At 49.8% G+C, this 12,911-nt stretch overlaps 1 protein-coding gene across 2 annotated transcripts in view; it reads right to left on the bottom strand.

Annotated features, from left to right (window-relative positions):
- The window catches only part of Tgm4 (transglutaminase 4), a 33,878-nt gene that overhangs the window by 3,578 nt on the left and 17,389 nt on the right, over window positions 1-12,911 (bottom strand). For both annotated transcript variants that reach the window (XM_055601700.1, XM_055601698.1), the window contains 7 exons: window positions 12,144-12,245; window positions 9,473-9,644; window positions 9,264-9,402; window positions 8,158-8,261; window positions 5,711-5,962; window positions 1,708-1,983; window positions 1,082-1,251 (listed from right to left, as the gene is read on the bottom strand). In XM_055601700.1, the coding sequence (XP_055457675.1) occupies window positions 1,082-1,251; window positions 1,708-1,983; window positions 5,711-5,962; window positions 8,158-8,261; window positions 9,264-9,402; window positions 9,473-9,644; window positions 12,144-12,245 (1,215 nt within the window). The remainder of the gene's footprint in view (window positions 1-1,081; window positions 1,252-1,707; window positions 1,984-5,710; window positions 5,963-8,157; window positions 8,262-9,263; window positions 9,403-9,472; window positions 9,645-12,143; window positions 12,246-12,911) is intronic.

Genomic DNA, 12,911 nt, shown 5'->3' with positions numbered 1-12,911 from the left:
AACTTCTGTGATGCCACCTGGAGGAGGGTGGAAGTAAGACCCTCCCCAAGAGAAGCTTTTAAATTATTTTATCTGCGTGAGTGTTTTGGTTGTATGTATATGTGTATGTGTGTATATATACACGTGTATGTGTATATTAACATGCCACATGTGTGCCTAGTGCCCACGGAAGTCAGAAAAGCATCAGATCCCCTTAAACTGGAGTTACAAGTGGCTGTGAATCATGCTGTGGGTGCTGGGAACTGAACCTGGTTCCTCTGTAAGAACAAGTGCTTGTAATCTCTAAGCCATTTCTCTAGCCCCTCAAAAGTTCTTGATGATCAAGCCATAGTGTGTCTCCAAGTAGTAGGTGAAGCCTGTTCTGCCTCCTTGAGTGAGGCCAGGCCAGTGTCCCAGTGTCTAAGGGTGAACAATGACTCGTGTCCTCGACCACAGTGCCACAGAAATGTGAAAACACAGTCTTAAAGGGGACCGTGTCCTCAGCCTGGGAAGTTTCTGAGGGAGGTGTACCTGCCAATACACAGACATCTGTGACAGACCTGTGATAGGCCAGGCCTCACCAGGGAAGGGCTCTGGGGTACTGGTCACCAGAAACACAATGAACGCCTCTTACGCAAGCTGCCTTTGACTCCCACCTGCATGGGAGAAAACTGAGCAGAGCCAAAGCTAGTCTGGCACCAGCTTCCTCTCAACGTCACACTGGGGGTCGGCCCATGGCAAGCCTTGCCCTTCACTGGTTTGTAACCAAAACTCTCCCATACACAAGAACTGATGGCATGGATCACTGCTGGTAAGAGGAGCCGAGTGTCTGAGAAGGAGGGCGGGAAGAGGCCTCACTGTGACAACTGCATCTGAATAATTTTGTACTGTGTATTCATTTTTAAAAAGTTTAAATCCATTTAACCAAAAGTTGAGAAAAGAGAAACCGCTTGACACATCCCTTCTCAGAAATACCTGTATGGAAAAAATGATGTGCCATTTTCCTTAGGATACAATTAGCCCAAAGACCAGTCAACCAGAGGATCACAAAGCCCTGAGCTCTGCCCTCTCTGAGGTCCGGTTTGGCCTGCAGGCGGCTCACCTCTATAGAGAAAGCAGGGTACAGGAAACACAGGGTTGCGTCGGTGGCCACCCTGTCACCCGTTTCCATGACCTCTACAATCACGAACCCTTTGATGACCACCTCATCATCAACGAGGCCCAGTTTATAGATGTAGGTGTCGGCTTCCATGCTGAGCACCACCTCTGATTCTGCAGAAGAGTGGAAAGAAAGGAGAGGTGAGTTCTTGGAGGTTAGATTATCTCTAGGGTACAGTTGCTTGGGCTTAGAAGAACGTTATCCTCCCTTTGGCAAGCCTGCAGCCAGGGTCCAAATGACTTAGTGACTAACTGAGATCTTCAGGCCTATTCTGGGGGCCCCATTGATAGGGTGGTCTGCTCGTGCTGGGGTACCCACAGTCCACTGATGAGAATGGGCATGTCAAACAAAATCTCTGCTACTGCAGAGGCCTCTCATGACACTGTCAGCACCCTTGCCCCAGACTCCTGGCCCATTTTTCTTCTGTGCCTGGATTCCTTATCACCACCAAAACGTAAGTGCTCAAACATGACAGGTTAGAGTGTAGGAGTCATCCACAGAGAAGGATGAAACATCAGATGGTGGGCACCCTGTCCTCTCTGTGGCCCTGCCAGCCCTGGTTATGGTACCTTGACCTTGGAGCTGAACAGTCTTCTGGATGATTCCCAGGTTTGTCTTCTTGCTGCCTGTGTATGTCTGTAGGTCGAGGGAGCAGGAAATGTTGACATTCTGTGGGTTGGGCACTTTCCTTTTCAAAATGAGGGTCAAGGTGACAGGATAGCCTAGCTCCACCGAGTTCTGGAGGATGGCTAGCTGAAGGGACCTGTTGGGCGAGTGGCTGGGCTTGTCCTCCTCGGGACGGTTCTCAGAGGCCCTTTCCATGGCCTTTCTCTCCTCTGGGGAGCCTGTGGAGACAGAGGACACCCTTGGGGTCTGAGAGAGCCTTCCCATTGTCCTGGTTAGATTTTGTTGGTAGTGGTGGTGGGTGTTTTTGTTTGTTTGTTTAAAAACTTGACACAATCCAGAATCATCTGGGAAGAGAGGACTTCAGTCGAGAAAATGCCACCATTTGATTTGCCCAAAGACAAGCCTGTGTGGTATTTTCTTAATTAATGACCGATTTAGAAGCCCTAGTCCACTGTAGGTCTAACAGCCCTGGGAATATGGGTCTGGCCTGTACTTGAAAAGCTGAGTAAAACACAGGAGCAGGCCAGTAAGTATTGTTCCTCCATGGCTTCTGCGTCAGTTCCTGCCTCAGTTCTCCCCTTGGCCTCTTCAGTGGACTATGATGCAGAATATGTAAGCCAAATAAACACTGGTCTTTATCACAGCAGTAGAAACCTAACTGAAATAGAAATTGGTACCAGGAGTCAGGTATTACAGTGACATACATGACCATGTTGTTCTGGGGAAGATTATGGGGTGACTTGGGGACTCTGGGAAAGCTGTTGAGTGTTCAGAGTTCAGTGGGATCTTCTCTGGGAGCTTGGAAAACAAAATTTTGAGAGTAATGCAGACAATGAAATTCCGGTTTAAGAAGTTTTGAGGTAAAAAAAAGGGGGGCAGGAATGGAGGGATGGCTCAGCGGTTAAGAGCACTGTCTGCCCTTCCAGAGGTTCTGAGTTCAATTCCCAACAACCACATGGTGGCTCACAACCATCTGTAATGAGATCTGGTGCCCTCTTCTGGCCTGCAGGTGTACATGCAGATAGAGCACTCATATACACAAAATAAATAAATCATTTTTAAAAAGTTTTGAGGTAATTTTTTTTGTTGTTGTTAAAAGAAACATGTTTTTGGAGACAGGGTTTTTCTGCATATCCCTGGCTGTCCTGGAACTCACTCTGTAGACCAGGCTGGCCTTGACCTCAGAGGTCCACCTTCATCTACCTCCCATGTGCTGGGATTAAAGGTATGCACCACTAGCACCTGGCTTACGATCTTGAGGATGCCATAAAGAATCTTTCAGAGCCATCTGTATGGTACATTTGAATTAAGAATCTGTGGTAGCTGGCGCTGAAGAATCATCTGTGCACTGAGAGGCAGAGACAAGCAGATCTCTGTGAGTTTGAAGCTAGCCCAGTCAAGATAGGAAGTTCTAGCTCAGCCAGAGCTACACAGTGAAAGCCTTTCTCAAAAACATTAAAAAATCAGCTGATTATCAAGAAACCAGCATCACTAAGCGGAAACCATTACGGAACAATCAGTTGCTGGTCAGGTGGAGTCACTGAGGTGAAATCTTCTGCACCTCCTCACTGTCAGCACACAGAAGCTGTGGTCTAGGGATGGGCAAGACGGCATCTCAGACTAAGCTGAACTTGGAGAGTGGGAGTCTCCCAGGTGGTGCTTGTTTTGAAGGTATGGAGGAGCTCTGGAGATCAGTGGAAGCATGGCACCGTGAGGGGCCAGGAGAGGGCACTGGTAAAGGCACAGCTGTGCAGACCCTAGAGTATTTAAGAACCATGAGATAACCACAGTGGACAGTGGCGGGCGCCTCGTGGAAGCAGCTTGAGCTTAGGAGACAAGTTGTGTGTGCTGCAGTGGCAGGACCGGAAAAGCAGAGCTGTGCATGCCTGGAGGCCAGAGGGCCCTGAGGAGGCCTCAGGTTTGCGACACTCAACTTTTCACACTGTTGCATTTTGGTTTTGCTTTGTTTTGATTGTGACCATGCCCCGGGTCTTCTCTCTTAGAATAAGAAATATGTAACTTAATTTTTAATTTACAGGAGCCCACAGGTAAGAGACTTTGGATATCTTAAAGAGACTGACTTTTTATGGACTGGGGGGCTTTTTAAAAGTGAAATGTTTTATACTGTGATGATGACATTAATGTGACCTTGGGGATAAGCAAGACAAGAAAGTGTTGTTTAATAGTGTTGCGTTCATATGTCAAGCTGCCAGGGGTCAGTTGTCCTGGACATTCCTGTAAGCCTGACACAGAGCAGGTCTAGGAAGAGAACTGCAGCTGAGAAGAGGCCTGTATGCGATTTGCCCGCAGACAAATCTGTGAGGCATTTTCTCAGATTTGGCACATGGAAGGGCTCATTCCTGTGGGCCTGCCGCCCCTAAGCATGAGGGCCTGGTTATATAGGGAAGAAGTTGAGCAAGACTCGAGGAACAAGCCAGCAATGCCTCGGTTGGCTTGTTCCTGTATAACTCTGCCTCAGTTCCTGCTTCGGCTTCCTTCAGTGGAATGTGACCTGGGGTGTGTAAGCCAAATAAACCCTTTCCTTTCCAAGTTGCTTTTCAGCATGATCTTTATCACATCAATTGAAACCAAACTAAGACACCCATTGATTGGGACTATGGAGGCTTCTCAGGAGCTAAGGATTCAGGCTTAGAAGCCCCCAAGGCCTCATTCTAGGAACTTGTCATAAGTGGGAACGCAGCAGAAAGACTAGAACACCCTTGCTCCTCCCTAAAAGTCATGGGAACGCTAGCAAAGAGTCATTCCACCTTCAGCCTGCCCAGCACTCTTGAAATCAACCTAAGGACCATTTCATCACAGTCAGCCACTGACCAGACATGGTGACTTGGAAACCCGAGACAGGAGGATTGCTATGACTGCAAGGCCAACCTTGACTACATAGTGAGTTTCAGGCCATCTACAAAGGGAGACCTATCTCAAAAAATGGGAAGAGAGGCAGGAGGAACTCAGAGGGCACGAGGCCGTCTCACTGCCGCCCCTCCTCCAGAACCTCAGTCACCCTGAAGCCTGCGGACTTGTCATGGTGTCGAGTCAGAGGCCTCCCGTCTGGTGGAATGTGGGTTTGTAGCACACTGAAACCTCACCACAAGGTGCCCTTTGCTTCTGTGGCAGCTGCCTAGAAACGTCCACTCACAAGCTGTGACAGACTCACCACAGCAACGGCATCTCTCCTGGTGCATTTGAAAGACAATGTTTTAAACCTGAAGAGAAAGCCAGGGACAAACAAAGGCAAGCTGGGAGCTCTCGTCTGAGGTTCTGCACAAGTAATGCCAAAGCAGAGCGCCAAGTATCCTCCCCTGGGCACAGCCCCTGGGCCAAGGTAGCTTCAGTTACTGTCCCAGACGGTAAGGGAGCCGCACACAGGTCCCCAGCTGACTGGGAAGCAGATTGGGGAAAAATTCGGAGGCGAGGGTGATGAGCACAGGCTGCACAGAGGTGCTGTCATGAGTCGGTGTAAAAGCACACCACAGGGACAGCAAACAGGGTCTGGTCTCCAGACTGCCACAGTGTATCCAGCAAGCAAGAGACACAACCCCACACAGGGAAAGTCAGCCCCTGGGGAAGACTGATTTGGAACACACTAGAGAAAAAATGTTACATGTTCTATTTTCAATACAATCAGAGTGCCTGGTGGGCTGGTTCAGCAGGAAAGGTGCAGCTACAAGTCCAGTGGCCTGAGCTCAATCCCTGGGACCTATATAGTAGAAGGAAAGAGCCGAGGGTGCCATGTGTTTGGAGCCCGGGGGTGTGGATTGCCCAGACAATTCGCAATCAGCCCTGCCTGCAGGTGTGCGCCCCACACCTGCAACATCATCCTGCCCCGGAGTGGGCCCACTGTGTGTCATGCCAGCCACCCACACCATCACCCTCATCTCATGTTGCTAGAATGGCCAGCCTGCAGCGCTGGAAGCCCTGCAAGGCTACCTTCTGGGAACTTGTACTGCAAGGTGATGTCTTCACGTTTGTTCTCGCCCACCATCTTGGTGCTGATGTTCTTGCCGATGCTCGCAGTCTCCACGGCAATAAGGGTCTTCTTTTCCCTCCCCTGGTTCTGCTGCACCAGCCAGATGAACTTGTCACCGTTCACCTCCGTGAAGACAAATTTGGTGTCATACTTGATGTGGACCTCTCCCTGTCGGATGGCGGCCACTGAAGAAGGTCCAGTGCGGAAGCCTCCTGGAGGAAGTAGGAGAGATAGCTGCCTCAATCTCCTTGCCCACCTGTGCCCTGAATAACCACATTAACAGTAAGACATCCCAAGTAGAAGGCAGCAGGCACTTCCCAGGCAGCCTGAACTGGTCTGCAAACATTTAAGGATGCATCCCAGCTTAGAAGTAAAATGTCCAGGAAATCTCAGGCCCAGAGGTAGAGAGCCATGCCCCCGCTTCCATTCATCCTAGCACACTGCCTACTTCCTGCATGGTCTGTACCTCCATTTCCTGTATACTGGGGATAAAGGTAGTTCTGAGCTCATAAGGTCATCAACCATCAAATAAGCATCGAACAAAAGTACACAATGGTACTTAGCACTATAATTATCTGGTATCCATTACCAGCCGTTGCTAAAGTTCTGACATAGGAACAGAGAGGTCTCCTTGGCTGTCATTAACAACTTAGCAAGCATTAGTCCTTCGGCTCTCCATTGTATGGATCGGTTTTGACTTTGCATACCCTTGTACTCTGGACCCTGGGCTTGACACATCCTTTGTCCCATTTAAACTTCAATACACACAACACCTCTCCCTGGCCTCTTGAAAACAGCCAGCCCTGCAGTTCAGTGTAGTGGGGTCCAAGACTCAGAGCAAGGCTTCTAATCTAAACTGACTCTGTCTCTAACACAGCAGAGGGCTTCCCACTCTCTGCCCTCACCTTCCCTACAGAATGGGTAGGGTGTTTTCTAGAGCCCCTTCCACCTGGGCACAGGGCTGCTTCTGCCTCTCAGATAGACGGTGGCCTTATGCTCTGTGCAGCCCATCTGCCAAGGCTCCTGCCCCCCCTGGCAGTCGATACTGCAATGCCAGGGGAGAGACTGAACCCTGTTGCTGAGCATTTTCAGCACGGGATGAGCTCTCCCCAAGGAGAGATAAGGAACAGCAGCTCTCCGGAAGCCCCTGGCTCGTTCCGGCAGGAGCTGTGACATTGACTTGGCCTTGGGGAGCTTTGGGGACAGACTGTTTGGAAGAATACAGGCACTAAAATATTTTAACTTATAATTTGAATGTCTTTGGGGACCTGTGTCTCCTGCAACTGGGTACCCCTCCTCCATCCATACAGTTCCCTCTCTGTCCAGGTGATGACTTTGCTCCTTGAAAGGCTGAAGAGGACCACTGTAAGGATGCTTGTGTCCCCTGGAGGCCAAGAGCCCCTTAGGGAAGCAAGAGAGGAGGGAACCCAGGCAGCCTGGTTGGAGAAATTCTTCTACAAAATACAGGTTCACAAAAAGGTTAAATACTTGATCTCATCAAAAATGTTTTCATTTACTGGGCATTTTGTTGTTATTGTTGTTTGAGTTTATTTTTGTGGATTTTTTTATTTTGCTTCATTTTGTTTCGTTTAAACTAACTATTTAGCTGAGGGTGGCTTTGGAGTCCTTGTCCTTTTCCTCACTCTTGAGTGATGGGATGGCACACCAGTGCCACCACAAACAGTAACTAGTTTTTAACACTCAGACTACCCGGGCTGAGCCTGATGGGACTAGCCTTTTCCTTTGTTAATCTTTGCAGTGTGCGGGGTAAGGCATATTAACTCTATAGCAATTCCCCAGGGTTTCCAGGTTCCCTCAGACCACACCTCGTCTGCACAGAAACTCCCTAAGCTCTTTCCAGCTCCTCTCACCCTACCCAGGACCAGAGAACAGGTGAATAGTAAGGCGTGATACTCCTACTCCATCTGCCTTGGGCCTTGTGAATCAACTGCTCCAGGGCCCTGTGGCTGCAAAGCCCCTTCACTTCACCTCCCTGAGCCTGGATTTGCAAAATGCAAATAGATAGATGTGAGCGAGCAAAACAGCCAAGTGTCCCACAGTGCTTGCTTAGCTGAAAGCCTTAATTCAATCCTTGGAACCCACATGACAGAAGGTGAGAACTGACCTCAGAAGCGGCCCTCTGACCTCCACATGTACACCATGATTTCTGGGTACCACAAACCAGTGAATAAATAAACACTTTTGAAAACGTGAGTTGTAAGCTGTACGTCCAGTCAGCACCTGCTCTTACTGTTTGTGTCATGTGGCTGTCACTTGTGTCCTCTTCTCAAGGACTTTCTCAGTGTGAGAATCACCACCCAAGACCCAATAGACCCTGCAGACTGCTCAGAAGAGCAGCCCAGATGTGGCCTCGGTCCCCAGCCCCCCCACGGTGTCCCCCCCTTACCCTCGCTGATTTCCTGTGGTGTAGCATCCAGGACCTGCCAGCCACTGTAGCCCTGGGGTAGATCCTGCCGTTTCATCCAGGCGTCGGTCCACACGTGGAAGTTCCTGTGACAGTGGAAACAGCCCCGGCAGACCAGCCACACAGTTAGAGAACCTGTCATCACAGCCCTCTAAAGCTCTTCTAAAGAGGGGGTTCCTTTGTGACAAAGGCAAGGACAGTGCTAAGTGACTTGTGGAAAGCAGGGCTTAGAGCAGCGGGGGAGGAGCTCTGCAGACCAAAGACACTAAGAAGACACTAAGCCTCTGTGAGATGAATGAATAAATGAATGAATGAATGAATGAATGAATGAATGAATGAGCAAACAACTGTAAACCCATTTCCCCATTCAACAGGATTCTGATTTTATTGATGAATAATTTTGTATCTGAACAGCCTTCCATATTCTTGCTTTTGTTTGTTTTGTTTTGTTTTTCAAGACAGGGTTTCTCTGTGTAGCCCTGGCTGTCCTGGACTCACTTTGTAGAGCAGGCTGGCCTTGAGCTCACAGAGATCCGCTGGCCTCTGCCTCCCGAGTGCTGGGATCACAGGCGTGTGCCATTACCGAGGTATTCTTGCTATATTTTACACCATATGTGTTACCAGAGCTTGGTGTCACCAACAGACGATGCCAAAGTGAAAGACTTGACACCTGAACTGAACCTTCACAGCAGTGTTTGAGCAGTGGTAGGAGCCATGACACCCCCCCCCCCCCCCCCCCGCCCCTCCCTTAAAATCCATGCATTTTCAGCCTGCAAGGTGCTTGAGCGCCCGGTCGGAAAGCACAGGAAACAGTGCCTCTTGCTGACCGGGGATCCAGTTCCCTCAGAAGACAGCACTCAGCAGCCTGTCTCGGTCCTTAGGGCTGGGGCCAGAAGTACATGCCAGTTCTTAGGCTTCGCCGCCAGGGATTTTCACGCTTGACAAGCCTTCCCAGGAGTTCTGGGTCACACTATGAGGCCGCCTGTGCAAAGTGGGTTTTTAGAGTTGAGTCTGCCCACAGCTTGAGTGGAGAGAGGCTGTGAGGCCCACAGTGGACAGAGAGGAGCCCTGACCCCCGGGGAGCCTACCAGACAGAGTCTTTGGTGAGGTGCGTAATCGTCTTGCCCGTATCGTCCAGGTAGATGTCCACTGTGAGGTTCCTTTCTGTGTCGTGGGCTGACTCAAAGTTAGTCACGCTGCGAGCTGGGATGCCCACTGCTCTCAGTGCTGAAATGACCCAGGCAGGGTGGTCAGCTTCTGCGGGGGCCGGGTGGCCCCGGCCCCCGAGGCGGCCTACCTGTGGTCAGGATCCCGGAGAAGACCCAGCACTGGCCGAAGCACACGGGCATCTTGGTGATGTAATGCTGCTGCAGGATGGGCACGCTGCTGGTCCACAGGTGCGGCGCCGTGCCCCTGGAGTAGTCTCCCGACCAGTTTCCCACCAGCACGCCATTGTTCACAGCGCACATCTGACACGCGGGGACAGGGTTAGCATTTGCGCCCTTCCCTAGAGTTTGCCCAGGGCAGGCAGGGCACCCGGAAGGGCCAAGGAACAAGTTTAAGACTGATGTTGGCTACATGAGACTCAGTCTGTCCTCCTGCGCCCCCGCAAGGCAGCCAGCCCTCCTGGAGGGCGAGTGAGTGTGAGAAGAGCATCTACCATAATCTGGAAGGGCTGTGCCAGTATGCCCATGTGAGACAGACTGTCTTCATGTGTGTTAACCACAGGCCCCTTCTGAGTGCACACTGAGCAGATATGGAGGAAGCTCAGCACCACAGATTCCGAAGAAGGCAAGCCACGCTCCTCCTCACTATGTTTTATACTTCAGTATTAGCTTGTAGACTTGTTATTATGTAAGATAGAGATGCAGAGGGATCTCTGCCTTGTGTGTGTGTGTGTTTGTGTGTGGGCTCAAACATGTAGGCAGAGACCAGCATCAACCACTGGCTCTCCATGGAGCTGTAGTTCCAGCAGTTATAAAACATCTGACATGGGTTCTAGGAACCAAACTCTGGTCCTCTGCAAGAACAGCAAGTGTTCTTTCCTACTGGGCCATCTATTCAGCCCCCTAATTTTGAGTGAGGATCTCAATATGTAGCCCAGGATTACCTGAAACTCAGGAACTCTCCTGCCTCAGTGGCCTGAGTGCTGGTATTACAGGCATGAACTGCCAGACCCAGCTAAAATAAGTATGAGTAGGCTTGCGAGTTTTTCTTCCTTCTTTCACTGTGCTGGGTATTGGGCACAGAGCTCTGCGTCCCTGGCTCCATTTGCTGCTTGGTGCTTTTTATTTTGATAGACAGTCTTGCTGCGCCGCCCAGGCTACCACTGCACTGCGGCCCTCCTGCCTGTCTCCTTAACAGCTGAACTGCAATCCTGTGCCGCAAAGCCCAGCTAAATCCAGTTTTAATTTGTGACATGTGTGTATACACATAAACGCATTTCTATATTTAAAAATAATATGACTTCTAAATATAGTATTTATACACCTATAATATGGTATACATATTTATATTATAATCATAAATTATAACTTCTACACATCTGTGGACATAAGCCATACAAATACAAGCTACTTGGGATTTTTGGTACTTTTTAACACGGTCATGATATCCTGAGAATACAACGTTTGAGAGCTGCTGCTCTGGATCCAGTAGACAAGGTGGCCAGTGTCGGCAGCAAAGCTCCTGGGATGTGCTTGTTGAACTCGGGAAGCCCTGCCCTGCCTAAGCTGCTCCATATTGTGTAAAATGGTGGTTCTGCAGGCTGTTCCTTGCCCTGAGGACCTCCATTTTACAAGCAGCACTTGACTCCAGGGTGCAAATGCAGAGCTAGGGTGGTGTTTCACAGGCACAGCCTCTACTTGCCAACATGCCTGCGTGGCACAGACTGGTACGTGGCATACCAAACAGTAGAAAGGAACCAGTTTATAAATGGACCAGAGCGAATCAGAACCGTAAGTGCACCTGGGCCTCTTAAATCCATCAGGAAAACCAGGCCCAGTCTTCCCAGACACCTTCATCTGACTCTGCAGTGGATGACATCTAGCACTGGTTGCAATGGTCACCTGTCACCTGACTATCTGATATTCCCAGAGGCGTCTGCTCGGCTCTGTCCCCACCGCCAACATGGCCTCCTTAAATCGCTGTCAGTCTGGACGCTGTCCTGCGTACCACCCAGTGGCCTCACTGTTCCATGCCTCATTTGTACAGCTTCGCTCGACCCTGAGGTTTTGCTGAAGCCTGAAATCCCACAGCTTTATTCTGCAGCACTTCCTAATAGACCTACAACAGGGTTAGCACGCTCTCTCTCTCTCTCACACACACACCACACACACAGCAGAGATCCTCTGCATCCCTATCAGGTCTCTTGGATTCTGCTGCAGCTTCTTTGACCCTTTTATGACCATTCTATAACTGTACATGCAAACATTCATCCATCCATCATGCATACATGTAGATATATGTATTGTGTGATATGTAATCTAAGAGATAATATTAGTGAGACTGAAATAAAAGAACCTGTGTTTGCCTGGGCTGGCACATCAGGACTTCTTGACATGTGTGGCTAAGCTAGTGGACATAGCTCATGATTTTGGATAAATTCTGACATTGTCTAAAAACAAACTTCTTTCATGTGTCTTTGTCATAGTGCTCATCCCAGCTGTAGCCAGGCTTGAGGGAGAGAGGAAGAAGACCTTAAATGTTTGCACCATTTTGTAGATTGAAAAAGCCATTTTCCTAAGGTCATCTTAGAAGAGGCAAAGTTGGCCTTCTGAGCTCAGATTTGGAAACGAGTGTTCAGAAAGACAGTGACAGACATACATTCCTTGGTAGTTTTGACTGCCTGCTCAGCCACAGCGCCTTGTGTGCATCATGGAGAGCAGCAGGAACTGAAATCAGCTGAGCACAGTAGCCTTTGCTCTGTAGACTTCAGGGTCCTGGATGGAGAGCCCCACCCCACATACCATAGTGCATATGCTCCTGGACACAGACACCGGGCTCTGCAGCTCACTGGGCTCCAGGTTGGTCAGCAAGGAGAAGCAGCAGCTCAGGATGTGCTTCTCAAACTGTCACGGAGAAGAAAGAGGCATCAGGAGTCTGCCCTGGGCCAGCCACGAGCCCACCCCCGTCTAACCTGCATTGCCTTGAGGGGTATCTCATCTCCCCAGTAAGGACCTTGCCCACAGTCTCCCACGATCCTCCACATTCCACAATAGAATCCACTTAAACAGCCAAATAAATTAAAAACAAAGAATAGTGGTAAAGGTGCCTGAGTTTGGTCCTCAGGCCTCAGCTCATGGAAAGAGAGAATTGACTCTTGAAAGTGTCCCTGAGCCCCACACAATGTGGCAAGTGTGCAGGTAGGGAGAAGGTCTGAGCCCAGTGCAGGGTCTGAGACCTACCAAAACCCACCAGTCCCTGAGTTCCAAAACCTACCAATCCCTGGGTTTGGCTTGAAATCTCACCAATTTCTACCCTGGAAATATCCACCTGAAAACTCTGACCACACGAAACCCTGCACTAGCCGGTCTCCTGCTCAGTTCCCTGCTGAGCGGAGGCTCCTGTGCCTCTCCCAATAAGTCTCCTGTGTGAGGTTTGTTGTTGTTGTGTGGTGCAACTTTGTTGCTTTCCTGGGCTCCAGACTGCCAGGATACCTTTCCCTTCAGAGCTGTGACACTTGCACTGGGGAAGCCTTCCCCTCAGAGCTGACACACTCACACTGGGAAGCCTCC

This window comes from Psammomys obesus, unplaced genomic scaffold, assembly GCF_907164565.1.
Source record: "Psammomys obesus unplaced genomic scaffold, mPsaObe1.curated_primary_1811, whole genome shotgun sequence".
Classification (NCBI taxonomy): domain Eukaryota; kingdom Metazoa; phylum Chordata; class Mammalia; order Rodentia; family Muridae; genus Psammomys; species Psammomys obesus.
The sequence above is the reverse complement of the archived record's forward strand: the minus strand, read 5'-3'. Positions and strand labels throughout refer to the sequence as shown.